At 40.8% G+C, this 27796-nt stretch overlaps 1 protein-coding gene and 1 long non-coding RNA gene across 3 annotated transcripts in view; one reads left to right on the top strand and one right to left on the bottom strand.

The window, feature by feature from the left end:
- The first annotated feature begins 1211 nt into the window (after positions 1 to 1211).
- On the top strand, positions 1212 to 27425 carry LY86 (lymphocyte antigen 86). Its single transcript, XM_053975695.1, has 5 exons — positions 1212 to 1485; positions 15143 to 15229; positions 16658 to 16786; positions 23681 to 23733; positions 26681 to 27425. Exons 1-5 carry the CDS (start codon positions 1365 to 1367, stop codon positions 26774 to 26776), a joined length of 486 nt encoding a protein of 161 aa, XP_053831670.1. The 5' UTR covers positions 1212 to 1364; the 3' UTR covers positions 26777 to 27425.
- The window catches only part of LOC128806278 (uncharacterized), a 41192-nt gene continuing 21392 nt past the window's right edge, over positions 7997 to 27796 (bottom strand). The window contains exons 4-5 of one of the 2 annotated variants that reach the window (XR_008436764.1): positions 9241 to 9330; positions 7997 to 8651 (exon numbers count right to left, since the gene is read on the bottom strand). This is a non-coding gene — a long non-coding RNA (uncharacterized LOC128806278). The remainder of the gene's footprint in view (positions 8652 to 9240; positions 9331 to 27796) is intronic. The other variant, XR_008436762.1, reaches the window with a different exon arrangement.

Below are 27796 nucleotides of genomic sequence, written 5' to 3'. Positions count from 1 at the left end.
TGAGCCTCATTATTTAAAGCAAGGTCTCTAGGATTGCACTGAATTGGCTTTTAAATTTAATACATCATGGTTGAAATCTTGGCTGCCTCTTTAATCTGTGGGACTACTTTTATTACCTTAATTGAAGCCAGGATTTTGCCTGAAGAATAACCCTACCATTTAGCATTATTTCATAATTATCTTATTAGGTGCTCTCCTGTTTACTAAACAACATATGTTTTCCCCTGTTCAGCTTTACTCAGTGGCAGAGCAAATGATACTTGCAGCCTTCAGAGCAAGAAAGACTGAGATGGCCAAAGTGATCTTTTACCTAACTCTGTTATGCTATAGAGCCAGTTTCTCCTTGTCTTGAGCTCAGAGAAGACTATTGCAGACATTTGCTTTAGGGTTGAATTTTTCTAGCATTTTTCCAGTTGGTGCTCTGTCCAGAAAAAGACCTTTCTGGCAACTGCAGTTTGAAATTCTATTCCAGCCCTGGATCTTAAAACTGAATCAGAGAATTTTACTGGAGATGAAGGAACTCTCCCTCTTTCTCTTACTCCTTCCCTGCCATCTGCACAAGCCACTAATTTCTGCATAAAGCACAGCTTTCAAAGAGCTAGTGCAAACAACAAACACACATTTTCACTAGAGGTCCATTAAGTAACCAGGAAGACAGGAGGGAAAAAATTAAGTCTAGGTTTATCCGACTGGGTATACTGCTAAGTTGTATATTCCCAAAAAACACAGAACAAAACCAATGTAAATGAAGGATTTAGCATAGTCAAGCAGAAAGAATTAATTCCCAAAAGTTTCAAGACTTGCTTATGTGGTGTCAGCTTTATCAGACACACCTCCTTTCCCTCCAGACGACAGATTTGTTACTAGGAAAAACATAGAGACCAAACTGTTCATCTTCCAAAATTTGGACTGACTTTGTGTGATTAAGATGGGGCAATTTGGATTGCAACTTTTTTTTAAGCCAGAAGGCAGCAAAATAAGCCTGTTTGAAGTCTTGTCCCAAATGCTTTGACTTCAAGAGAAGAAACTGGCAGCAAGAGCAGAAATAAACACATTGCTGCATTGTTCCAGCAGGCACGAAGGCAGGACTATGCCGGGCAGTGAGTAGGTGTGATTAGCTCATTTGTCATTAGTTGAACACCAAGTAGAAAGCAGAAGTCGAAGTACACGGAAATAACACCCTCCAATTCTGATTAGCCTCTTGTTTACACCGCATTGTAGGAAGCTGAGGCTGCACTGGTTCACTTAACCCTTTTGCAAGCACGAATGTTGGAAGTCCCGTGTCCCTTGGAGAAAGGAAGGAACACCTCCCTCCAGAGTGTTAGCAAGAGACAGAAGTGATCCTGCAAACTACCACCAGCACCATGAAGACATCAAATGGTCTTCTTTTCATCTTAATCCTGCTTTACATCAATGCCAGCACACAGTGGCCTACGCACACAGTCTGCAAAGAGGACAACTTGGAAATATATTACAAAAGCTGTGGTGAGATTTTTTTTACATTTCCCTTTTCCTTTTAGCTGCTCAACAGAGTTGTTCTTATATGCAGTGAGTGATGCTTATAAAGCCAGGCAATGAATGGAAGGGTTACACTCCCAAACCTGCTCTGGGTTTCACATCTAAAATATTTTTTGTGTTTCAAGTACAGCTGGTTTTGGTTCACACACACACAAAGCTAACTGTATTTAGAAGATAATAAAGAGGAAATAATGTAACAATTCAGAATAATAAACCACTGTGAAAAACCCAGTTTAGCATAAGATCTTTATCTTGAAGTTAGGTTAAAAAAAAAAAAAAAAAGGACGACTCTAGGTCTTTAACTTTTTTACCCCTGGGATGAAACAGGCTCTTCAATACACGGATCTGCTGCTTTCCTAACGTGCAATGAGGCTGTGGTGATGTGCTTTCTGTCCTCCACTAGGAATGACAAGGGACCCAGTGTGACAGTGGGAAGGATTCATGTTCTCTGCCCTTGCCACTGCGCTTAGTGAGACTTCAGCAGCAGCCCTTACCAGAGGCATTTCCCAGGGATCACAGGGTTTTGTTTGTTCTTTAAATCTGTAGAGAAGAAAAGGAGCAAGCGACACTGGAATTGACTGAAAATGAATTCACTGAATGGTGCCTGCTTTCCACCTCTTGCTTTGCTGGCCGTGTGCCTCGCCTATTGTGCTGATCTGCTTTACAACTGGGACAAAGGGAATTAGATTCACAGACGCCTCATTCATTTTCCGCACGTGATTTGAAAAGCGATTCATGGCAAATGAGCACCCTAGAGTTTGTTTTTCCAATTCATCCAGTTACAAAGGGTTTTCCCGGGGGCTTTTCCTCGCCTGTAGCTTTCATGCGTTTTTGCACACCCATTAAAATAAAGCCAGTGAGGGACAAGAGAAGTAAATAAATATTTGCAATGCTATTCTTTACTGGCCTGCTCCTATGGGGACTAAAGTCAGGCTTCACGTTCTATAAATGGGTATCATGCATTAAGAAAATATTTAATTAGATATTGAATACAGACTTTGGTATTGCCTTCATTTTAGTAAAAATTTATTGCATAAGTGAATTCTGTTCCCTCAACAGGTCTCAGTCAGCATGAGATGCCTTGACACAAAGGCACAGGCTACAGTCTGAGCAAATGCAAAGTATGATGAATTTGTCTGCTGGCATGTGCCAGTTAAATGTTGCTTCTTACTGTGCACATCACTGGTCTAGCTAACAATATGCATTTGTTTAGAGCTATTTGTTTCTGTCACTTCCTTTAGTTTGCCATGAACAGAAAGATAAGAGGTATATTCATTCAGGGGGAATTCACAGATTGAGAAGCACGAGCCAGAGCTCATAAAGGTCAGGTCCCACCACTTAGAGTTCTGTTCTCCTGGGCACAGCTATGGGAGATGAAAAGATTACACAGATGTAGAAACAATGCAAGAATTAAATAAGATTCCTTGTTTGAAGTCAGGTTCCTTTCTCCCTTACTGCTCTGTCAGATTAAAGTTGAGGCAACTCACAACTCCCATCACAATGTCCTGCCTTGCCTTTTTCCAGAGGCTACCACATGTGTAGCATCAGCCCAGGGTATACCATCTGCGTTGCTGCTGATGCAGTTCACAATCCAGCAGTTTGCATAAAGGAGAAGAATTTAAGGGTCTTGGGGTCAAGCCCCAAAATCTACAGGTCAGGAGGATCAATCCAAGTACACTAGTCCATATCTCTTCAGAAAAGACCCTGTCCTTACTGGGCTCACTGGGAAGCTCACAATGGTGCAAAAGGTGCTTGCTGATCACCCTTTCAGGAGAAGGGGAGCTTTGTCCCTACCTTATTTCACTGTAAACCAGAACTAGATGGGCAGAACATAACTCTGTTTTTCACTGTGTCCAGCCAATTGTTCTCACCCAGGAGGACACAGACTTGTTATTTTTTGACAAGACTCATTCCCAGCAAACCTTCCTGTTACAAATTTGTAATGGCAGCAACTGCAGAGTTGATATTAGGCAACTGCCCACGCTCTTTAGCTATTTCAGAGGAATACTGCCCCATACGTCCCTCCAGTCTGAGAAACCCCTTTAGTATTTCCTGCTCCACTGAAGATATCAGAGGATGTCCCATTTGGGAGATAACAGGAGCCACTGTGAAGTAATAAGTACAAAATCTTGGGTAAAGGATTGCCTGTTGACTTCAAGAGGGTGAGGATTTCACCTCTAATGTTGTTACTATAGACTCTAGGATGTTATCAGGGAATTAGGATTGAATCAAGGAAAATATAAGGATGTTAAAAGAATTTTTACCAAGTACTTCACAACTTCTTTCTGGAGCTTAATGTCCTCTCTCAACAAATTATTAGAATTCAGTTTGAGCATTTAAAGAGGAACCAAGTACCCATTTATTCTTTGCTGTTTATCAGATCCTCTCCTATAATACAGAAAAAAACTGACTAAATTAAAAAATATGGGCTAATATAACTGTGATTAATGCAACAGAGAAGTTTAGGTGGATAACTGAGAACGTGAAGCCATCTCCTGTACCCAGGAGTAAGTTGCAATTGCTGGTCACAAGCAATTGTTCTAGCTGCATCCTGCTCCTATAGCACATAAGATACAGGCATGCATCAGGCCCCCAACCTCAGCCCATGCTCTGAGTCCTATAGAAAGCATCCCCATTCCCACTCAGCCACATCAGGCTAAATGTTCTGTAACCAGGACTCCAAGTCATGCATCAAAAGAAAGGGCTAGACAAGATCCTAGTGATCAGTATAATGCAACTGTAAAAAAGTAATCAGACAAAAAAACCTCAGCAGCAAGTCCATGGTAAGAAAATCAAGCTGAGAGACAGGTGGTCTAAAAGTTGAGTAAATAGACAGTGTGCTGCCTCCTCTATGTGACCACAGGAGACATAACACAGAGACAGTCTATAAATAGCAAGACATTTCCTATTAGGGCCAGTCTTCCTCCCAGGAGCAAGTGACAAAAATGAAGGAAGATCTCAAATGACCACAAATCACTTTAGGAACCTGGGCAGAGATCCTGAGATAAAAGCAGCACAGGTTAGCATCTCTGACTGAGAAAAGAGAACAGTAATTGGCAAGTCTATGCGCAGACATGAAAAGAACCTGCTACATAAATGGCCAATTTCTACCCCTTTTAATTTCACTGTAAAAATGCTTTTGATCTTTCTAGCTACATTATAAAAGGCAATTGTCTGGGAAGGGAAGGGCAGGTAGGCAATGGCAACAAAGTGCCTTGGGCAGATTCCAGTGTTATTTGAGTAATAGGCATCCTCTTGGAAGTGCAAAGTGCAATGCAGTCAGAGACAACAGAACATAACTCCCTAACACGTGTACCAACACAGGCTTCTAGATCATTCATGTAAAGCCTAATTGTCTTAATTAGCTATGAAAACATTCTTAGTATATAGTGTTCAAATGGGACCCCCTTCATAAGGGAAAGCAGGTGATTGCTCCTGCAGACACATGAAAAATATTTTCCAATTATTTTTACAGCTCTTTCTTGAAATATTATGTGGACCTGTATTAACACTTTAGTGTTTCAGAATACCTGCTTTTCGACCAGCAAGCTTGGTGATTATTTAATTAAATTATTTAGATTAGGACCTGGGAGATCTTAGAGCTGCCCATTGCCTGAAACTGTAGATTTCTTTACAGTGCAGAAACAAACACTGATAAGACAGAAGGTTCTAAAAAAGGGTATGGACACCACCAACCATTAAGGACTGTTTTTTGTGCACTGGAATAAATAACGGGGAATTTCAGGGAGCTCTTCAGAAGAGTCAAAGCAGTAGTATTCAAAGATGACATCTTCAGAAATACTCCCAAGACTATATAAAACACTGCTCAGACCACATGAGGTTTTTAAATATAGACAAACATTTTTTTCTCAATTACTATCTGATTTTGTTTTCTTGTTCTTCTGTTTTTCATCTGAAGCAAGGTTAATAGCCATTAAAGTTTCAGGAGAAGGAGCAAACAATCAGTATTCCCTTCTGAATTAAATATGACATTGGCTGCACTCTTCATAAGTTTTATATATGTATATCTACAAATTTTGAAATAATAAAACATATATAGGGTTATGGGTAAACATTTGCTATAATTCATGTCTCCTGCTAGACAAAGAACCAGGGCAATCTGGTCATCTAGGAAATTATTTTTACGTGACAATGCCTCTTCCACAACAGAGGAAGGTCATGCTGAACTTATGTCCAATGAGCTCCATGTTTGCTTGCATAGTTCTATGTCACACTTGAAGCAGTGTCATTTCTATAAACCTTTTTCCCAGCATCCAGTGGCACAATAGGCGGGAGTAGCACTGCCCAGTTCAGTACACACTTGCATTAAATTGCATTCGTAGATAGAGGAACTCTCATTTTTATGGCTTTTTTTTTTTGAAATGTGTGAGCTCAGATTTGGATCTCTGTTAAAATGGCCCCTTGAACTCCACAAGGTGTAGAACCCACTCTGGTCAGATAGTGTACTATAGACATGCTCCTGTTAAAGTCTACATTGAAGGAACTTTTCTGTGCTTAAAATAAAACCAGTGGAGACAGAGACCAATTAGCTCACAATTTCCTGATTATTTGTCTGTCCTTTCTGAAGAGCTTCAGGCTTACTAGGGTCCCCCTCACATGCTCATTATACTTTCTCCTACATACTGAGAGATCAAAGACACTATTTTTCTTAAACTCCACTGTTCCTTTTTTAAAAAATATAACTGTAACATCAGGTGTATTTTTAAAAATACACCTGCTCATTCAGCAATACCAACTTGTAAACAGTACTGTTAAATTGGCACTAATTTTACAGCATATCACCTTCTGTTCTCTATGTCAACCAATGTAACAAGTCCTTTTCCCTCCCTGACCACACACTTACATTCTTTACTTTAAGGATATAAGTAATCTGATAGCTTCAGCTGGAAAAGAAAGGTCTGTGAAAAAGTTCTCACTCATGCCTTTTCAGGGCAAAAATTCTTCTAGACACTTGGAAAAAGAGGTTCTTTTTCCATTATTCTTTGGATTTTTGGCAAACAGATTGAGCCAGATGCTTCTCTTGGACTTATTTATTTATTTCCTTCAAACAGTCTCTAGCAAATGCTTCTGCTTCTAAATTATTTAAAGCCACACGACACCAACTCTCCTCTGATCTTTTGTTGCATAGATTGCTAATGGGCAAACAATCAAAGAACTTAAGAATTCCACTTGAAAACAATTTTTTTGTTTGTTTACTCTGTCCAAGCCATCTTACTGTCATAGCTTTGCTGTTGAACTCATCTGGTATAACTTACTTATTCCAAGGGGAAGACCAGATGTGTACATGTATATTTCTGGCACCAGATCCTAACAAACTGAAACTATCATTGGAATCAAGGTAGCATAGTTATGAATGCACATGCAAATCTTCTTTTAAAATTTTGGTCCCTCCATGAATTAAAACTATCCTATCTATTTCATTCTCCACATGACATTAGAGGATTGAAACTTTCTTTTTTCTATGTGAACTCTTCGGGTGATTCTGAACATCATTTTACCCTTCTTTCATGGGGGGAGAGTAATTAGTAAGTTTTAAAATGTAAATGACATAGAGGAGCAGGAGACAATTTCATACCTCCAAGGTACTCTGGCAAAAACATTAGATTCGGTACCTAGACTTTAAATCTTTCAGTAAAATCAATATTAATGCTTTCAGTGAGACTAGTAGTGGAGAGAATTAACCTCAGCTGAACTTCTCCCACCAGGCTTTAAATTCTCTCATCTAATTTAGTTCTCAGTGGTTTCCTCATAGAGCCAAATTCTTCACCAGCTGAATTAAGGTCCTGCACCATGGACTGCAAAAGAGGGTTGTTTATGTGTGAGAGCCTCTCCTGCTTATCTCCAGCTGATAAATCTAAACCGGTTGGCATGTTTTTCACCTACACACTTTTGCCACATCTTTGGTTGCTGTAGCCACTGAGTCACTAAGGTAAATGCAAGGATGAGTGGTAAGAGTTCAGAAGGCAAGCCATAGAAAAATATGTTCTCCTCTTTGGAAACATATAGGAGAGACATGCCTTAAAAATTATATTTTACATTACCATCAAGTAATACTGTGGGCAAGGCAATACTATCATTTGCTATTGGACACTGAATCTGAGCCTATGGAGGGAGCACTGTAATACACTAAACAAGTGAGTCACAGCCATTTTAACAATTTGACAAAAATTTGAGATTAGCTCCTGTATTACATAAAGCAGAAATTATCAAAAGGCACATTAACTGCATAGAGTCAGGAGCAAGAACAAACCACAGTTGATGATAAGTGCTATACAAAGCTTTCTTGGTAAGCCTCTAAGCAATAAAGCATTGCTACACTTTCTTGACATTGCCACATCATCTCATCTAAAACTGTCATCAAGACCTCAAAATATATCTGGACCTTACTATGCTTACAGTTTAGCAAAGAAAATAGAGGCAGGAGGTCAAATGCTTACAGCAATTTAATATCCATTGGAAAAAATATCCAAAGTATTCTAAGAAAATTAACACCTCAAAATGAAAAAAACTACATCAGCATTATTGTGTGTTGGTGTTGCTGAACCAACTTTAAGGAGGCAACCTAAAACTAGGGAAAAAGAGTGGCCATCAGGGACAAGATGTCCAAATGCCCTTTTACAGATTCACCACGTACCGAATCAAAACCCTTTGGTCTGTTCCAGATGCTGCTTTTAGACTCAGGAGAGCTTCTAGTTGCCAAAAGCTAGCATTTTGAAAACTACCACAAATTCATTCAATGCTTCAGTTTCCTCTTCACCTGAAGATGGATGGCTCCAGTCAAATGATCCAGCAGTGATCAAGCAGGTAGGAACCCAGCTAGTTTCCTCAGCAGAGGGAGCATGCCATTCCAACTATAGCTTACTGCCATGCTCTTGTAGTGGATTTAAACCCATCATGGGAAAATGGGAACATTTAGCCCATTTATATGCTGCTGATTACTGTTCTGTATAATCAGCAGTATAGCTGCTACCCCAGAGCATGGCATGTGTCTGACAGCAGGGCAGTTTCCAGCAACATTTGGTTCTATTTCTGACAACTCCGAAAGTCTGTTGTGAATCCCCAGTCATTCTGGCAAGCACTGATGTCCAGAGATCTCAGTGTCAAGTAGGGCACTATGAAAAAAAAAAATTTAAAAAAAAAATTAAAAAAGAAAACCCACCACATTGAAGAGGGAAGAGACAGGTCTGATTAGGCATACAGGCAGTTACTGTAAGCATCTTATTCATCTAGTGCATGGTGTTTTCCTACCAACAGAAGAACAAAGACTTTTTCTCTCTAATAGAGTCCCTGCTGGGCCCAAATTAATGCAGTATTTTCTTGTTACACTGCTGTATTTGAAGCCTGCCTTGTCTGCCTTTCTCTCTCAAGCTAACTAGGACAAATCAGGATTATCAAGTACAGATCTGCATGTGCTATCTCTCAAAGCCTGCATCTTTCAGTTTTGTCCTCTTAAACAGGCTTGGCTAAAGCTTTGTCATACCACACAATGCACAGGAACCCCCCTTTCCAAATACCACCTCTGGCAAAAGCAAGGAAAGAGTCTTCAGATACTGAGCCTCCCCTCGAGCCTCAGCCAACAGCTCTAACAAGCTTGCTCTCAGGAAAGGTGGTTCAAGCAGGAAAAGGCAGAGAGACTCAGGGCATGTCTTTGACAAGGCTGCTTTATTCATGCTAGTCACACCCCCATCCCCAAATACAGACCTGCACCTGCACACCTTCTATCTTCACAGGGCTTCCCTCCACCTCATCACATCAGCCTGATGCCAGAAAATCTCTTCCTCTCCTCTCCACCTGACATTTGGAGAAGCCTTCTGAGTTACTATTTCTTAATATTTGCACATTTGGACATCAGTTATACTTCGCAATGAGTTTTATTTGAAACACCAAGAGATAAAATCTTTGTATTTTATTCAAACTAATTTCATAAGACACTGAAATCACCTTGCTCCAAAACTAAGGCTGTAAGCATCAGCCAGTAATGCCTGTGCCTTAATCTAACAAAGTAATATATAACTGCTCTATCCATTACCAGTATTCAGTATTCTTGGGAGAGGACTGGAAATTATTTAACTTGTATAAACCTTTTTTTTTTTTTTTTTAAGTCACATTTTAAGTTTCTTTTGTAGTGTCCTGGGCTTTTTTAGGTTATAGATTATACTGAACCCAAATCTTCAGGCTTCAGTCTACAGCCATATAAGTTTTATCAGAAAGGAAGCAGAGTTATTCACTCCATTGGACATCTCCAAAAGCTTTGGAGATTTGGGTTTAAGCAACCTCAGAAACCATAAGTTGACAGCATTCTTTGCAAAGGGGAGCTTCCACAGTCTGTAACCCCAGGACATTAAGGATACATGAACTCTAATCTTCCATATTCCTTCTCCTCTATGTTGCCTAAGGAAGCCAGAAAAGTTCAGGTGATAAAACATACAGTTTTATCTGCAAATGAGGCCAGACTGACTGAATTGAACTAGGCCAGAGTTTCAGTCCGAAATAGGCAAAAGCCTGGAGTTGGCTAAGGCAAATATCTCTGGATGAAGCATTCTTATGATAAAGTCACTGACACAGTCAGTGTGAGCATCACTATTTATTCTGCTCTCCTCTGAACAGAGGGTCACTCTGCCCCTCCCGGACACGTCTGGATGTGGCAGTGGCATGCAGTGAAGGCAGGCCCAAAGGGAAGTTCATTAAACTGAAAGTGCTCAGGGAAATGCATAACCAGAGAGCTGCTAATTCACCTGGTGTTTCTTCCTCAGTAGCCTATAAGTAGATTCCAGTGTCAAATATAACCTTGAGCATTCAGGTTAATTTACTTAAATAAGCATTAAAGGGAAATTGTTGAATGAATACATAAAGTCTGAAATCCCAAACAGTTCCTCATTCTTTCCCTCTCCTTTCATCATGTTGAATGTTGTACAGACTAATGATTTAATTTTATTAAGAGCTTTGAAGGTGAGGGATATTGGGTAATTGCTAAATGTTTCTTCCTTGTGCTAATTTCCATCTCCTCTAACACCAGCTTGTCCTTACCTGACCCTAGCCAAGTGCAGTTGTACTATTTCATTCCATTCAGTGGCTTATCTGCTCCTAAAAGTATTTTGAAACACCCAAAGCTTACCAGTTTGGAGGGTCTTCTTACCACTCCAAGGCTTACAGATGTGGACTTTTACAAGCAAAGCTCATCTGCTTGCTGCTATACCACTGATTTTCATGGTCACATGGAAACAATGTGATTTTAGCGCAGATTCAGAAGAGAGAGAAGCCAGTACAGGATAGTTAAAAAGACTGGGGGGGGGGGGGGGGGGGGGTGTGGGAGGGGGAGGAGGGAAGGGAGAGGGAAGAATAAAAGACAGAGGCAGTTGTACACCAGTTCAGCAAAATTCCTAGAACAGGTGCTTCCCATCTGGCCATGCAGTTTCTGTAATGCCCAGTTAGTCATCTAGCAGCTCAGGCTCTGAGGGACATTGCCACAGTGGGTTAGCACATTATCATTCCCAGCTGTTCACTTCATCCTGTGCTCCGGAGATCCCTCCCAGGAGGCTGTAAAGGCAGCCCCAGCTTGCAGCCCTGTGCCTTTGTGCACACCCATGTTCAGCACAGGCAGGAGCCACTGGCCCCACAACTGCAGTAACCAGGGCACAAAAGGGAGTTCCCATCTGTTGTCCTTGTCCCTGAGGTTATACTGCTGTAAATATGTCTGAGTGAATCTACCTATGCCAAGAACAAAAGCAGGGGGAAAAACCTCCAGAAGGAAAAGTTCAGGAACTCATCTGAGCTTCTAGGCTGTACTACACACACCCGCTCCGTTTTCTAAGAAAAACCCAGCCAAACCCATCACTGTGAGCACCTGGAATAGTAAGTCAGGCTGAAATCTTGCACTGTGGTGCCAGTGCACATGGAAAACCTCATCCCAAATCAATATAGGGACAAATCTCCACCAGGGTACTTGGGTACGGGTGAAATGGGTGGTGGGATGCATGGGCTTAGCTGACACTAAGCCGTGTCAGGTATGATCAGTAACAAGATGCCAGGTACATCCCAAATTCACCTCTCACAAAGCAGAATTGTACTACAGAAGCCAGCCTTCAGTGAAAGCTGAACATTCAGTGCTAGATACAATTTGGAGTTCAGCATCAGCCACAGCATCAGGTTCAAATAACAGGTCTGGAAGATCTTGGAGTGCATTGATGGCTTTCAAAAGCCAAAGACTTTCCTGTTTCCCAGAGCAGATGCCCAAAATTTAGTACTGCCTAGAGAGAAACTTGAGTCAAAATTCTGCTTCTAGACACCTTTCATGCTAGCTGTAAATATGTTGCAGCCTAAGTCCTTCTCACTAGATACACAAAAAATGCCCTTTTCCCCCTCTGTGAGCAGATTTTCACTGATAAACCTCAATGTGTTTGCAAAATTTCCAACAACATTATGAGTGTTGGTGATTTATCAAAGCTGAACTGGAAAAGCAAAATTCTGCAACCAGTTAAAGAATTTCTAGCTTTAATTATGGGAGAGGGAGCAGATTGAAGGGAGTAGGTGGAGGGAAGTCTGGGAACATACAGTACTGTGCACCATGAAATGTTGCAGGGAAGTGGAAGGCTGAAGGGCAGCCCCACGTATTTTAGAGATCTAACAGTAAATGTTATTGCTCTGCACATGTGAAAGACATAACATGTATTTTTTTTCAGTCTAACCAGCTCACTTCAGATTGAGGCAAACACGGAAGAATAAGTATTAAACCTCCATAGGAGACACACAGTGACTCACAGTTGTACATCTGAGATGAAAAACAAAAACGGCAATTGCCTTGAGTTGCCTTGGCCACAGGAGGGACTCCTCACGATTTAAGGAAAGGGGTATGGCACAATCCCTTAGTGAAGAAAGATCAGCTGAATTTACAGACTCTTTCACTTCTCATGAGGCTAAACACACTAGTTTCATTAATTTCGTTATAGTAGCAACGGTTCTCCCTACATGTTTGAGAATCCAGACTCCCTGGCACCACAGCTTTAGCAACACAGCCATCCTTTCAATTGATTTCAGCAGAAGGTCCCCATATATGCCACAGTATCTAAAATTGCAAAATTGGATTGCTAAATCTGAGCAGGAATTTCCACAAGGATGGTCAGAAAATTAATTGAGGTTCTTTTGGCATTGGAAATTTTTACATTTGTCAGCAACAGAGTAACAACACAAAATCCAAGTGTTCCAATTCACAAATTTTTCTGGAATTCCTCATGTAAGTGCTTCCACACTCTGTTCTTCTCTGAGGACTAGACAGCACCTCCTGGATATGTCAGGATCCTATGCTGCATCACTAGCAGTGCAGTTAAAGACATCCATGGCTATAATGCGTTATGAAATGTGTCATCTGTCATAGGAGCTCAACCCATAGAAATAAACAGACATCCAAACTAAAATAATTCTGAGATCAGGGTCATTGTAAGAAGCCCAAGCTTTCCAAAAAAGCTTGGTTTCATGAACAAACCCTTTCCACTCAGTAACTGATGAGAAATTTTAAAATTAAAGTTCAAATTTTAGCAATGACACCAGAATTTAATTTGTTCATTAAAGTACAGCCTAGTCTTTTTGAAAAGAGAAGAGCATTATATAAGTTCTACTGCCAGGTTTGACCATAACTCCCTCTTGAATTTGCAGAACGAACAATTTTAGTAAGCTGACAACCAGCACTATTTGTAGGCATCAATGCCCAAATTGCTCTGAATCTGAGCAGCTGTTTCCTGAACTTTATCATCACACCACACACAAAACAGAAACAAGAGGGGCTCTAGCAGAAGTCCAGAGGAATGCGGAAACCAAGCCCTGAGAGATGGTAGAAACCAGAGGGGAAGCAGGAGTAACGGTCCTGGAGAAAAGAGAAGTTTGACATACTTTCCAGCTGAAGCAGGAAACTGCTCTCCTAACTGATCCCAACAGCTTCTGAAGCTGCAAAAACAAAGCTGGAACTGACACAAATAAGAAAACTGACTGTTGCCACACTTGATAAACAACTGCAGGCACTAACTTTTTGTCCCAAGCAGATTATGCAACTGCAGAGACTGCTTTAGTGGTGTGGAGGACAAAATCCAGCACAGGGACACAGACCTTTAGAAATACCAGTGCTTTTTATCTCCCTCCTTTGAAAAGTCTTTTAATTTACCAAAATTTAGGGCTTGGGTACTCCTGTTAGACCACACCGATAATCTGTGGGCTCACAAAGCCTGGCTCAGTTAAAGCCCTCCAGGTCCTTTCAACACTTTCATTCATTCTGTGATCTCCTCTAAGCAATCAGGTTTTGGTCACACAGGCTTGCTGATTGCCAGCTGCTACAGCTGTGGGGCACTGCCACAAAAACAGGGTTAGACTATGGGGATGCTGGCTCAGCCTCAGAGAGGGCACTTGTGACTCAAGTTTCACCACAGCATCAAAGGAAGATTCTCCCAACCTGTTATTTTCAACTCAGTGAGAAGATTCGTTCAAGTAACAATAACTTAGAAACAGAACTCAGTTCCCAAGACTATATTTATCACTACCAGATCTATGTAAACCAAGGAGCCTATGGCTGCTTCTGCACATGCCACAGTTGCTTCTCTCTTTTTCCACAGAGAACTATGTTGGATGTGCAGGCTGGCTGGAAAGCCATAATGAGGGACAAAACTATGCCTAAAGCAAGTTTGAGGCTCAAGGTATTTTTCCAAATTGGCCAAATTTTTCCCCTCCTGCCACAGCTTTAGAAAACAATTGCACATTCTATTGGTTGTGGCAGCTGAACTGTCAGTGGTTGCTGCTGCCTGTCACCAGAGAGTGACATGTTGGCAAGCCTTCAGGCACAGCATCAAGTCTCATGGAAGCTAGCAAGGAAGAAGGTAGAAGTGGTAGGAAAACAATTGTGTTTTTCCAAGAGTTTTAGAGCTTTTTGCAGAGAAAGGGATACTGCAGGAATGGGAAAGAATCACGTTCAGAAGAATAATGACAATTATCAGTCAAAGGGCTCCCTTTGGCCCCACAGCTCTGCTAAAGTCTCCCAGAAAGGGAGAAATGTAGAATATTTTCTGGCTTAGAAATATCACAGGATGATGGACCCAGAAAAAAAGTGCTGCAGTATCCCAGTTAACACAATTTTATTTTCAGTTTTGGACTTTTCATCCCACTCCAGAATTCAGTTTCCTAACCAGCTTCACTAAGCCATCTTGTGATACAAATTAATTAATAAACATCTTCATAGCCAATTGCTCCTCAGTGCTGAGGAAGGAATGGCAATGTGCAGAGTCTAGGAAGAGCAGTTGTGCTGAGACTTCACCATTGACTAAGTATTGGCTATTCACCATTGTGGGGAACTTGATTTTTTGAGCTTGATAATTTTCCTACCCAGTAGATTCTAGCCTCACACAGGTTATCACCTGAATGCACTTCAAACTGAAGGGGGAGGAAGGACAGAAGCAGCTACGAAATGCAGGGTGTGGGAGCTCTAAGCACTTATTGGAGAACTTTTAAGAAATATGTAATTTGTTTTTTATAACACTTACACATTTTATATATTATATATACAGTCTCATTAAAGTGTCTCATTAAAGATACAACTTGTAACCCATTGGTTTGTGTCTTCAAACAGATCCCCAGCAAGATTTTGCTCTCAGCATTGACCATTGTTCTGATATTGCAACCCACACCTTTAACATCAGAGCTGCAATGGTCCTAGGTAAGTCAATTGCTATTTTCTCAACTGTGCAGTTGTACACAGGTAATTCATATGTGAGTGCTGGTATTAAGAAGTAAGCAAGGGTGACAATCACCTATAAAATATGAATAGGCTTCATTTCTTCAAAATTTCAAAACCTGCGCAGGGTTACAAAAATGTCAGTTCTGTTACCAGCTCGGCCTCAGACTACATACGTCACCCTAAAGAGGAGTATATCAGCTTTCAGCCCCTATTCTGCTCCTACTCTTCATTTGTACACATGAAAAGCCAGGCGGGGGCTGCTCTAGAGCTCATCATCTTCATAGCTAAGTTTTCTGGGGAGAGTCTTGTTGACTCTCACACACATTCTTGTGTCAGTACCTCACCAAATTTCCAAGGCTGTGACCCTTGCAGGTAGGGGACTGAATGGACTCCCACAGAGTAGTGTGGGGACATCTCTCTGTCCCTTCTGGGTGTACAGAGGAGCATGATGGGAAAGTGCTGGCCTGAGGCATCAGTCATGCCATCAGTTTACCTGCACTAGCTGAAATTATACCCTTCAGTACTTGACTGATCAGCAACAAAGGTACAAACTGGGTGCACAATTTAATATTAGCCATAGCTTGCTTTGTGATTCTTTTGCAGGAAAGCCACCTCTTGCAAACCTGAGCCCCAAGCTCATCTAGATCCTGTACTACCAGAGCATAAATATGAAAGTGCTGCTGTATGCTCTAGCTACTGAAAATAAATTTGTGTGGCAAGTGTCTTTTAGCACCTCAGAATGCTTATTTACATGCAAAAGATCTCCTTTCCTCTGAGACATGCGGGCTATTTGTCCAGGGAGCATCACTTTTCAGGTGGCTGCAAAGGTAAACAAGCCTGAAAAAAAATCACACTACTGACATTTGCAAATACTTTTCCCACAAGTCAGAGTACAGGACCTCTGTCTAAATCCAGTAGCCTCACTGGCTCTGCCTGTGTCAGCAAGCCAGGAACAAGCAGGCAACCTCCTAGCACTGCCAAGCTGTTGTGCTGGTCCCTGGCACAGGCTTGGCTCAAACTGGTTTCTGTTTTCCCAGGCAGCAGTTACAGGTCACAGGTTGCTCTCAGGGGCCCATTGGATATGATCCCTCTGCTAAGAACACAAGAAAAGTTTAGATGTAAGGACATGAGATTTGCTATGACATTTGACCGAGTCAGAAAATGGTCATGGGCATAGTTTATTTAACAATCAAAGTAACTGCTATTATGTCCCCTGTCATATACCTTGAAGGGCCTAGAGACCTATTCCTGAAGCACAGATTTCTATGTATCAGGAGTCCTCCGTGAAGAGAAAAAGTCTAATGGCTCAAACAGCAGGGAGGAAAAAATAGAATCTTTTTTAAAATAAAGTAATAAACTTGCTTATCCTTGTGCTTTCTCTGAGCTCTCTTTCTACTTTGTGTGTAGGACACAGCATCAAGGAACTCTATTTCAAGCTGGACATGATCGTAAATGGAAAGACTATCTTAACCTACTCAGAGACGCTTTGCGGGCCGGGTCATTCTAAGCTTATTTTCTGTGGAAAGAAGAAAGGAGGTAATTTAGGTGGCACTCTTAAGTGTTTGATGGCTACTGAATACTCCAAGCAGGATGTGCCCACTGTGCTGTTGACTGCACCAATACATTGTAATGTTCTGTTTACTTCACCATCATGTTAATGGGTGATAGGAATGCAGTAGGACAGAGACATTTTAATTTAAGGGCCTGCTTTTCCCCCCAACCTGTTTGTTTGCTTTAGTTTTAATTACAGAATATTGCACACACATGGGATTTCAAGTCCATTAAAAATAACTGTGGTTATGTGACCCCATCCACCAGCAAAGAGGTTCATAAGCCCTATTTAGAGGCACATGCTTGTCATGTGAGCAAGAAGTATGACAAAAATAAAGGCTAGTTTGGTAAAACAAATGGTGAGCAAACAAACAACTGTTCTGAATATGTTCTTCACTATTAAGCAAGTCACACCTCCTGTCCTCAAAGGCAATTCTTTAATCACTTTATGAGGAAAAATGCTTGAATAACAATATTTGGAACAAGATACTATTTGCTACCATCTATGGTTTGCGTTTTCTTTCTGTTCAACATGTGCCTATGCAGCAGTCAAATGAATTCAGCTCATGCCAGTCATGCTGCCAGCTGGTGAAGACTTGCTCTAGTTGGTTTAGAGTGCTATTACTTGCCCCAGAAAACAAGCATCTTTGGGCCCAGGTGAGCCTGGGCAACTCAAGGCCCCTTCTGCCACAACCCATACTAGGTAGTGCCAAGTTAGCTGTGCCATGTCTGGAAGAGCTGTGGTCATGCTTCTGGACTGCAGTAGTCGTGTATCCAGTAATTTTTAAATCCCCCTCACATCATGATCATCTATTTAGGTTGATTTTATAAAAAACAAGTAGAGCCACAGAGAAGTTTGAGTGGTCAGAGCACCAGATAGTTACAGAAGTTCTGCTCTCCTTGAGTCACTCTTCAAGTTGATAACACTGCAATAACTCATGTGCAAGGGCCATGAGTTTAAAGACGATGAACGGCACTACTGCTAAGACAGTTCCTGGAAAATTATTAAGACATTTCACACTGCACAAAACTATCACAAAGAATAATAGAGAAATACTGCATGAGCAACCAATTATGTAAATCCTGTAAGCCAGATAGACAAAAAAATTAAATTCATAAGTTTCTTCAATTGTGTATTGAATTACAAGAGGAGAAAACCCACCCACAGACCTACTGAAAAACTATCTTATTCTGATGAAGTACTTAATAACATCCTTTGGTGAATACATTAAGAGAAGTAGAGTCAGTCCTGAGCTGAGCACAAACTGCTATTCACTCATTAAGCTACAAAGCCAAAACCTCCTGGGGTTTCCAAGTCTCTTAATCTTAAACTGACAGGCGATTGTTTCTGCTAATTGAAGTACATTATGATATAAACACATAGTTGGTTGTTTAAATAATACTATATATCTTCATCTAGAAGTATCCCTACTTCAGTGCAAAGACATCTGCCATGCACTTTTTAATAGACACCCTCTCATCTAGTACCTGTTTTTATTTAGTAATTAAGTCACAGTGGGAAAGAAGTGAACTTTCTCAAACAGGTTCAAACTGAAAATGGGGTATTTCTTAATTAGTTGACAGTCAAATCTACCCCATGTTTTAGGACAGAGAATTGAGCTGAAGACCAATTTAAGGCTGTTCAGGCATAATTTACCATATGAGCACAGTTGTAAATCTGACCTAATGCCTGTGCAGGAAGGACAACTTGTGAATGGCCAAGTATGCAGACTACTAAGACACAGGAGAGCAGAGAGCCATTTCAACTGAAGCTTTTCATAGAGAGCCTCTTTTCCCTGTTGTATGGGCAACATTTCCAACATCTGGCCAGACCTGACCTGAGTTTAAATATAGTTTCACACAGAATTTGCTTGCCTTTCACAAGGAGGCCAAATATTGCCTGCTCCTCCCTCTCCCAAAATTAGACAGAACATCATCCTTGTACAGGTTTTGTTGATCCACTTACTTGTGGGGAAAAGCAGAGCAGAAGTTACAAGAAAAAGAGACTTTTAAGAGCCAGCTGTGGCAAAGTCTTAGTTATTTGAGGGAAGTTTTCTTTTTTTCATTACTACCTTTTTTCATTACTGGAAATACTCTGTGTGCTGGAAAGACTTAATATAGCTGGAGATTTCATGTTCATCATAATCATATAGTATTTACTATTTTTGTTAACCAAAGGTCATGTCTGGCACTGCTCACTCAGACTCATAAATAGGATTCCAATATCTTTTTCTTTGAGCTATATGTCTGTTGTGAAATTGTTAGCTCAAAGTTTGCAAGGAAATTTACCATTGTCTATTTAGGACAAACAAAATTGCTAAATTCTTTGTGGCATAACATGAACTCAGGCCTTCCTCTTTTTTAGTAGAATGTGCTGGTTATTCCCAATTTCCTCCAAAGAAAACAATTACATAAGATTTAACAGATTTCCCAATGCAATCACTAAAATCAGAGTGGAAGATCTACCAGGGTAATATTAAGCAATGTGCCAACCACAGCTTGCAGGCTTAAGCAAAGCTACCTGACAAAAAGATAGCTGCCTCCTCTGCAAATTTTCTGTTGGGCTCAACTGACATAGGCACCAATTCCTTGTGCACACACTCCAGACCATAGAGAAACCTTCACCTTGCTTCAGACCTCCATTCTTTTACATTATTGTCCCTTTCAGTAGGTGTTACAGTGAGCAAGTTTTTAAAACAGTATTTGTGAATAAAAGTAGAGAACATAACATGAATTAAAAGACTGGCTATCACACTGAGAATGTAGGTAGCTGCTTCTGAGAAAGCAGCTATACCACAAGCTAGGTCTTTAGGCTGACACACAATGCCATCTTGCTTAGCCCCGTCATCTCACCTATTCCTCACCAGTAAAAAGAGTGAATCTTTCTCACCTGGCCATGTATTTACATATGTTTTTTCCCACTCAACTATACATCTATAGCTGGCAGTTATTCACATGGTTCCTACATCCGTAGCACCCACAGAAGCTGTGTGTCAGTTGCATCAGTGCAAGATTGTGTCCTAGAAGAACTCCAACATGGAGCACTGAAGTTCTAAAAATATTAAAAACATAGAAAAAGGAAGAGGTGGATGCAGATGTACAGGGCCTTTATATAGTATAAGAGTGTGAGAACACATAAAGATTTTCAGTGAAAGGAAGATTTGAGAAAGAGGAGTGAGAATTTCATTATAGGTGTTTAGTCAGGAAGGAGAGGCATCTTCATGACAAATGATAACTAGTAATTTGAAGTAATCCTCAGGAAGTTCTTACTTACACATTTGAAAGCTCTGCCTCAAACTGGAAACTACTAAAGGCATGCTCACTAGCAATGAAAAGGACTAAGTCCCTTTTGGTAGAAACAACAGTGAAAAGCTGCTACAAAAATACAGTAGTATCACCTTGATTCAGTGGTGCAATAGAAATATTTTCTAGGCAGTTCTACAGAAATCAAAGAAAAAGGGCTGAAAGCAAATCACTGATGACAACATGCTTGACAGGTACCATAAATTACCAGCAGACAAAAAAAAGAAAAAGGAGAATATTTAATTGGAAAAATGCACTCATGGTTTATGCTCTTCCAAATGTGTGTGCATTTTTTGCAACCATATTTGGGCTTTTCTCTAGGAAGACCATAGAATTCTTTCAATAAGATAGGCTCAGTGTTTGTGACAGTTATACTTACTGCAGCAGATGTGTTCATCCTCTTTCAATGGAGGAATGTAAAAATGTATGAATATGTGGATAAAAAATGCATATTAAGGATGCTGTGATAAACTGCAGTCCTTCAAGCCTTGGAGGATGTTTACACTTCTAGAATTATAGTAGAAATCCCCATGCAACTGGAACACTGAATGGTCTTCGAAAAGACTGATCCACTGAGGAGGTTTCCATGGTCCAAAGTGAATATGAATGATAAAATTCAGCTGATTTATGAATCCATAGTATTTCCTGACAGGTCTCAACTAGCTGAAAATTAAAGCTGCCCTTCCTTTCCTATAAGGACATACTTTCAAAGCAGCATAGCTTCCCCTTCCCCATTGAAGCAAGGAAGGTTACAGGAGTTTTCCAAAGGACTGGTTACAGAACCACAGAATTGTTGATGTTGGAAAGTCATTTGAAGGTCATCTAATCCAGTTCCACATACTTCAAACAGGGCCATCTGACAGCCAGTTGCCCAGGACCATATCCAGGGCAAGGTTTTTAGATATAGCTAAGGATGGATGCTTTACAACCTCTCCGGGCAACCTCTGCCAGTGCTCACTCAGATGTCTTTCGTGATGTTCAGGAGAAGCTTCCTGTGTTTAGTTTGTGCCCGCCTCCTCTTTGCCCTGCCACTAGGCACCAGTAGAGACAGCCTGGCTCCATCCTCTTTTACAACCCCACTTCAGGTATTTGTACATATTGATGTGCTGTCCCCTAATGTTTTTGTTCTCTACGCTGAACAGTCCCAGCTCCTTCAGTCTCCTCACTGGAGAGATGTTCTAGTCCCTTAATTATATCAGTGGCTGTTCACTGGACTTTCTCCAGTAGCTCCATATGTTTCAGCTCTGAACCACTGCAAGACCTCTGGTTAAAAAGAGCTAAATAAGGGTAAAGCTGAAGCATAAAGCAGTAAATGTGGACCTCAGACTGGACAAGCAGCACCTGCTGGTCCACATTTGAAGGCTCCCTAAAAGATAATACAGTGATTTCTTTGATAACTGAGCAAAGGCATAGCTACAACACATCAGAGCAATCAAGGAAAACTTCTCAGAGTGGGCTGAGGCAGAGCCCTGAGACTGCATTCATCTAGTTACTTTATAACAGTGAAGTGCGTGTGGGAAAATAGCTTCTACCTACACTAGATGAGAGATTAGCATTGCCATCATTTCAGAAGCAAATTTATGGCCTGATGACACCTACTGCATTTTAAAATACAGGCTTTGCAGAGCCTGAATGCTGCATCTATTTTTTTAGATTCTGGATGGCTTTCTGAGAGCCTAGATGAGATCCTAACAAGCCACATAATCCAAGAGAAGCTTCCATATCCCCATGCAGAAGGACTTTGGGTGATTGATCTCAGCCCAGTTTCCTCTCCACTCTCCTCTGCTGTCATCCAAGATTTGCTAGGCTGTGAGTTGACTGAAGAAAAGGTAGTCCTACAAGGCTCTCTACTGAACAAAAGGACACGCAAAGCATGAGCCCCACCACTGCATGGTCCACACCACCCTGAGGGGGCATCTCCCAATATGCCTTAGATCACATCAACACACACAGCTCAAGTCCCAGGGGAGTCACTCATCATTATGCAGTCTTCAGTGCCTTTAACTCCCATTTAGAGTCTATTAAAGCTGTGAACCAAGAGGTGGGCTGTACTGTATTTTTAAAATTTTTGAGTCACCACTCTCTGCAGTGGAGATGTGTCAGACTCCTGGGCTCTTGCTTCATGCACAGAAGCGAGCAGCAATGGTGACTGCTCTCTGAAAACAACAAGACTTCTTGCTGTCCACATGAATTAGCCAGGGATGCAGAGGGGAATGAGTACAGTACAATTACTGTAGCATAGTTGACCAGTTTGGGATTGACAAGCTGAGACATACTTATTCTGTTCTCTGTTTTGGGATTAGGTTTTTCAGGGCAACACTGAGTTGTTTTGCATCTTCTCCACCTCCCAGGATCATCAGGGTGTTACACTAAACAAACTTCTCACAAACGCAAAGGTATAGAACATTGGTAATACCTCAGGTTTCTCCTTTTCCTAGTTTATCTTACTGTCATGATTCTTTCATATAATTTCATTACAAGACTAACATTTCATGTCATGTGCAGGAAGAACTTTTGTGGACTGTTTTCCAAGTCCATGCATACAATCGAAAGAGGTTACAAAGCTTTTATCCAACCTTTCACAAGAAACAGTTTAAATCAACAGTTAGACTAGACTAAAACAACTCTCTAAAAGTGAAAAACATCAAAATGCCAGCACATACTCATATAAACACGATGAAACACTCCTCTGTCACTGTCAAAGTAAGGAATATTTCATGACACCTACAAAAAAGAATCCTTAAACAGTTCTTAGACTTTTCCATTACTTGTGTGGGGCAAGTTGTGCAACAAATTCTGAAATACTGAAACATCTACAAGTTTTATTTTCAGTCAAGTCTGTACAGTTTGGCCCAGTAAGCTATGAAGAAGTAGGAGGAATTGCAGAACAGCTCTTTCTAATTCTTTCCATTAATGCCAAAGTTGCCCTTTCTTTAACAGCCAAGAGCAGGCATGCCTCATATGATTAGGGAGATGAGGATTGGAAGGTGGAACTCCCAGGCTCTATTCCAGTCACCAACACAGTTGTGATGACTTTAATACCGCATGTAACTTCTTGATGAATGTTCCCTCAGCAGAAAGACAGACATATTCTTATTACTTTAAAGTCATGTTCAGCAAGCAGTCAGAAGTCCATACCTACAGCTCAGCTCAGATTGGTTTTTCTAAAAATTACCAAAACAGTACAGTTCAACTACTGCAGGTGTTTAATAGTTCATGCTAAAGGACTTGAGTCTGGCAGTCCCCCCCCCCCCCCCGCCTTTCATTTTCAGGATGTGTGATTACATAGGTACGCCCAGTTGGTTGTGCAAAGATGTGCCCCCCTTTTCCATTCACATGAGCTACAGATGCTCCTTGAGCCCAAGCTCTGCCTTGCTTTCCCCACAAGGCAGCATACATCCTGATATTTCCCTCAAGGGAGCTGTTGCAGGGCTGTGTATGGAGCATTTTGCAGTTCCATAATACTTGTCACTGGAGGCTTTGAAATGCCATTACAAAAAAAAGCATCTGTGATCAGCTGACTTTTTCCTTCATGTGCTGCATGTCTAACCATCCATCATCATTGTTGCTTTCCAGAACAACTCTATTATGAGGGGCCAGTCACACTGGGAATCAAAGAAATCCCTCAGGTAAGTTAGTCATGGTTGTGTTTCCAAGCAGAAGGGCTTCCCAGAGGAGGTATGGTCAGAGGACTACCAGAAATCACTCCAGTACATTCCAGGCTTCCCCAGCCAGCACACTGGATCTGATAGCATTTTATATTAATAACCTTTTTCAATATGAAATTAAGTGGCTTTGCTTATAAAGAGTTACAGAGGCACTACTATCCAGCAACAAAGTTTTTTTTCAGGATAGCAGATGTCTGTACCACCATTAAGTCAGACAGCCATAGAGTTCTTCAGTAGGCTCTCCCTCTCTTACTCTTAAAATAGCAAGAAAAGAAGCAGTTCCAGGGGACTCCCCAGAGACCAAGGCTGCAATTTTGCTCAGTCCTTAGTGAACTGAACAATTTGGAGAAGCTCATTCATCCTCTCTGGCTATAAAGGCAATTTAGATAGCTATTGCAATTGAACAGGTTCCACTGTACGTACATGGTGTCAGGCAGAGAGACCAAGGTCTTCTAGGTGACAACTGAAGGTGCAAGTTATTAGGCCAAGAACACTTTCTCTGGATTCATGGAGCCTTAAAATAAGAAAATAATTTCTTAGAAAGGTGAGAAAACAGGCAGTAGTGTAGGCACTGCTCTGAATTTCCTGGTCATCCATTACAGATGCTTTTTACCGGCAGCCTTCTCCACACACAGCTAAGTCTCCCAGAAGAGCAACCAAATCACACTGGAAAAAAAGAAATATTCAAATGCTGAATTCAACAGTCTCTTAACTGGGCACAGCATGAAGATATATTTGATCAGTACATAACAAAGGATTTTGTAGAGACATACAACGAAGAGATTGGATTGAAGGGAAGAAGGCAAAGTCTTTGATTATCAAGGCATCTTGTTGAGAATGTGGCAAAGAAAGGATCACAGTCACCACTGAAAAAGCACAGAGTTCAGGTGCTAAGTAAAATACCCCTTAGATTTACTAGGAGAGGCACAGCATGAGCTCTCAGTTCTTCAGCAGCAGATATAAAATGTATGTCAGAGGCTCAAAGATGAGGTCTGGGATCTGCTCAGCACTGGATTGCTCCAGGCAGGAAAAGAAAACAGGATCAGAACAGGGATAGAGAACAAAGACACAAGTCCCAAAGAACCAGGCTTGCCAAGACCTGCAGAGGTGATAACAAGGATAGCTGGCTTCTGGGAAGATTGAGCCTCCATAAATGCTACCATCTCATATGTCTCAATCTTACTTTGGTGATAGGAGCAACCAGGACCTTCATTTTCCCAAAGCTTTCACACAGGGAGCTGGACCCCCATTATGCAGGCTGTTATCCCACCCTAACCAGCCTGCTTCACTAAAGGTTATACCTACAGAAGCTGTGTTGGGCACTGCCTTTTGATGTCTCACACAGGAGTGCCTGAGCTTGCATCAATCATCATTCTGCTCCAGAAGCAGCTTTACTAACACACTTATGTAGCAATGCCTCAAGACAAACTGAAGAATAGGTCTTTAAACCAAGAAGAAGCCACAGAAACATGCACACAGACCAGTAAAACTCCAGTTCTGGGAAAATCAGCTGAATTTTCAGCTAGTTTCTGGAGCCAGAAACTCCAAGACTGATCACAAGCCTCTTTTAAAAACATTTTTCACCACAAGCAAAAAATTATTCTGAAGGAGAAAAAAAGAAATCTAATCACTAATAAGCAATGGAAATTAGTTATTATGAAGTCTCTTCCATGAATTAAACCATAAGCTTTTGGAGAGTTAACATGCTTGTGTGAAAAGGAATAGGAAGCCTCTTTTGTTAATTAATCAATCAGGCAAATAACACCATCCTTCCATGCTGACAAAAAGGAATGATTCCATACAGCAATCATCTTCTGCTCATAGCAAAGAACAACCTCATCCGAAAAGCCTGAGGGATGCTTGCATGCTCCACAACAGGAATTACAACCAGGCTCTGTTTTCAAGTGCGTGTTGCCACTGAGTCTCTCTCTAAATTTAGATTTTACTCTTAACTTGAACCTCTCTGTGAGGACGCAGGCCAGGTATTGCTTTAAAAATCCCATTGTAAAAGGCAAGTGCCAAGAAGCCTGACTCATTCTATCCATGTCTCCTTCTATTCCACAACCAGAAGGGCTCTAAACAGGGTACATGGTTCAAAGCAAGGAGATCACTGCTGCCAACCTCTCCCACCCCACATTTTGCTCCCCTGTGTGCTCCAGCAAAAAAAAAAAAACAGAAATAATAACTGCAGTGCCAGCAATACACAGTGAATAAAATCTAGTTCACCTCTTCTTCCAAATCTGTTAAAACCACCTTGGTCATCTTGGTACAGTGCTTCTCCAAGTGTCTAGAGAACGCCATTTTGACCTATACAAGATAGCCATGGCTTCTTTAAAGTTCAGATTTTTTTTGCATTGTAATGATATAAGTTCTCCCGAAAGCCTGAATTCATATTTTCAACTTTGCAATTGGAAATTAGACTACTTCTTGTTTTATTATATAGGAATTCATTATAGATTGAGTCAGCTATACACACTTCCCCCAGCGTGCTCTGTTATAAAAATTCATATCACTAACACTGAACAACAAGATCCATGTAAGAGAAGTGCCAGAGAACTGAGCGCCTCTTTTTCCAGTTACTAAATAGCACAGGCCATATTGTGCTTGCTTATAAGAATAATGAGAATTTCCACAGATATGAAGGGATTTTTTAATGCAGCAAAACATTTCATTCCCCTTGCACTGTTTAATTTTCAATTTATGCTGTCACCGTTGATATCCCTGAGGAGAGTATTTTGGCAGAAAATATGGGCACATCCTTTACCACCTCTGAAACATTTGGACCAGGAAGGTTTTGGAAGAGCTTGATGGGAAAAGAATTGTTCTGTTTCTAAAAAGAGGAGTCAGAAACTTAAGCAGTTGTATAGTACTATGGGCTAATCTCTTGCTTTGCATTTTTCTCATACAGGGAGATTACACTCTTTCAGCAAAGCTGACTAATCAAGATCACGTCATTGTTGCTTGTGCCGATTTTACTGTGAAAAATTATTTAGACTATTATTAGCAACAAACCAATTTCATGAAAGCTACAGACTACCAAAACTATTCAAGTCAAGTAGGCAGCTTGCATGCTACAACGATTCTGAAGAAAATAATCCTCACATGGTGATTCTCATGCTGTTCCTCTTTATAATTTGCTATTTTCAAGAAGTTACTAGATCCTCTAGTGGTAATTTTATCTCTAAATGCACACTGTAGCCTACTTTTTTCTTCTAATATATACAGCTGTAAGACGAAAGTATCCAATACCAAAACTCTCATCTTAGGATGAAAATAGCATGAAGCAGAACAGGCGAGAGCCTAAACACTTTTTGCAGTAAGTTATGGAGGTATCCATTTCTAACACAGGCTAGAAGATTACTTTCACATATATCACATATTATGCAGTTACAGAACTCAACATCTTAAATCTTCTCTGGAGGCTGTCTGGAGTTTCCACTAGCACAGCTTTTGTTATAACCACTGAACAAAAGGAAATAGGATGAACATGCCTTTTTTCCAGTGATCAATGTTGTGTCACTGGATTCATATAATTCTAGTCTTCTGGAGTCTACCTGGAAATTTTTGTTCTGTAATGGCTTTTAAGTGATGCGTGAATCATTCTGTACTTAGGCTAGGTGCTCTTCTTGCTTCTCAATAAATTCATAATGAAAGACTGTTTTTTCTCATTTTTTGTCATGATTCTCAGATTTCTCCAAAGTTTAAGGGGGGAAAAGGATGATGAGGGAAAAAGAGCACATTTTAAATATGAAGTATCAGTCATGTTTACACATATTTTATATTCATGCAGGACAAACTGTTCCTTGCTTTGAAGCCCCAGGAGAAGTAGCACAAATTATATCCCAAGTGCAGCACATCTCCAAACCATCTCATTCCAGGAGTCTTTGTAGCTGACATAGCTGATGGGTAGATAGATAACCAAGTATAGGGCAGCACATGGGATTAGGATTGGAGAGTGTAGAGACCTGTTTGGGATCCTGACATGGAGTGGGGTTGAGATATGATTTGAAAAGGTATAGGCAGG

Source organism: Vidua macroura, chromosome 1, assembly GCF_024509145.1.
Source record: "Vidua macroura isolate BioBank_ID:100142 chromosome 1, ASM2450914v1, whole genome shotgun sequence".
NCBI classification, from domain to species: Eukaryota; Metazoa; Chordata; class Aves; order Passeriformes; family Viduidae; genus Vidua; species Vidua macroura.
The sequence above is the reverse complement of the archived record's forward strand: the minus strand, read 5'-3'. Positions and strand labels throughout refer to the sequence as shown.

Bases quoted from the DNA above. Each gene is read 5' to 3' on its own strand.
- LY86 (XM_053975695.1), top strand. From the start codon at position 1,365: ATGAAGACATCAAATGGTCTTCTTTTCATCTTAATCCTGCTTTACATC. The intron at 15,230-16,657 runs GTAAGTCAATTG...CTTTGTGTGTAG, and splicing joins CAGAGCTGCAATGGTCCTAG to GACACAGCATCAAGGAACTC. The intron at 16,787-23,680 runs GTAATTTAGGTG...GTTGCTTTCCAG, and splicing joins CTGTGGAAAGAAGAAAGGAG to AACAACTCTATTATGAGGGG.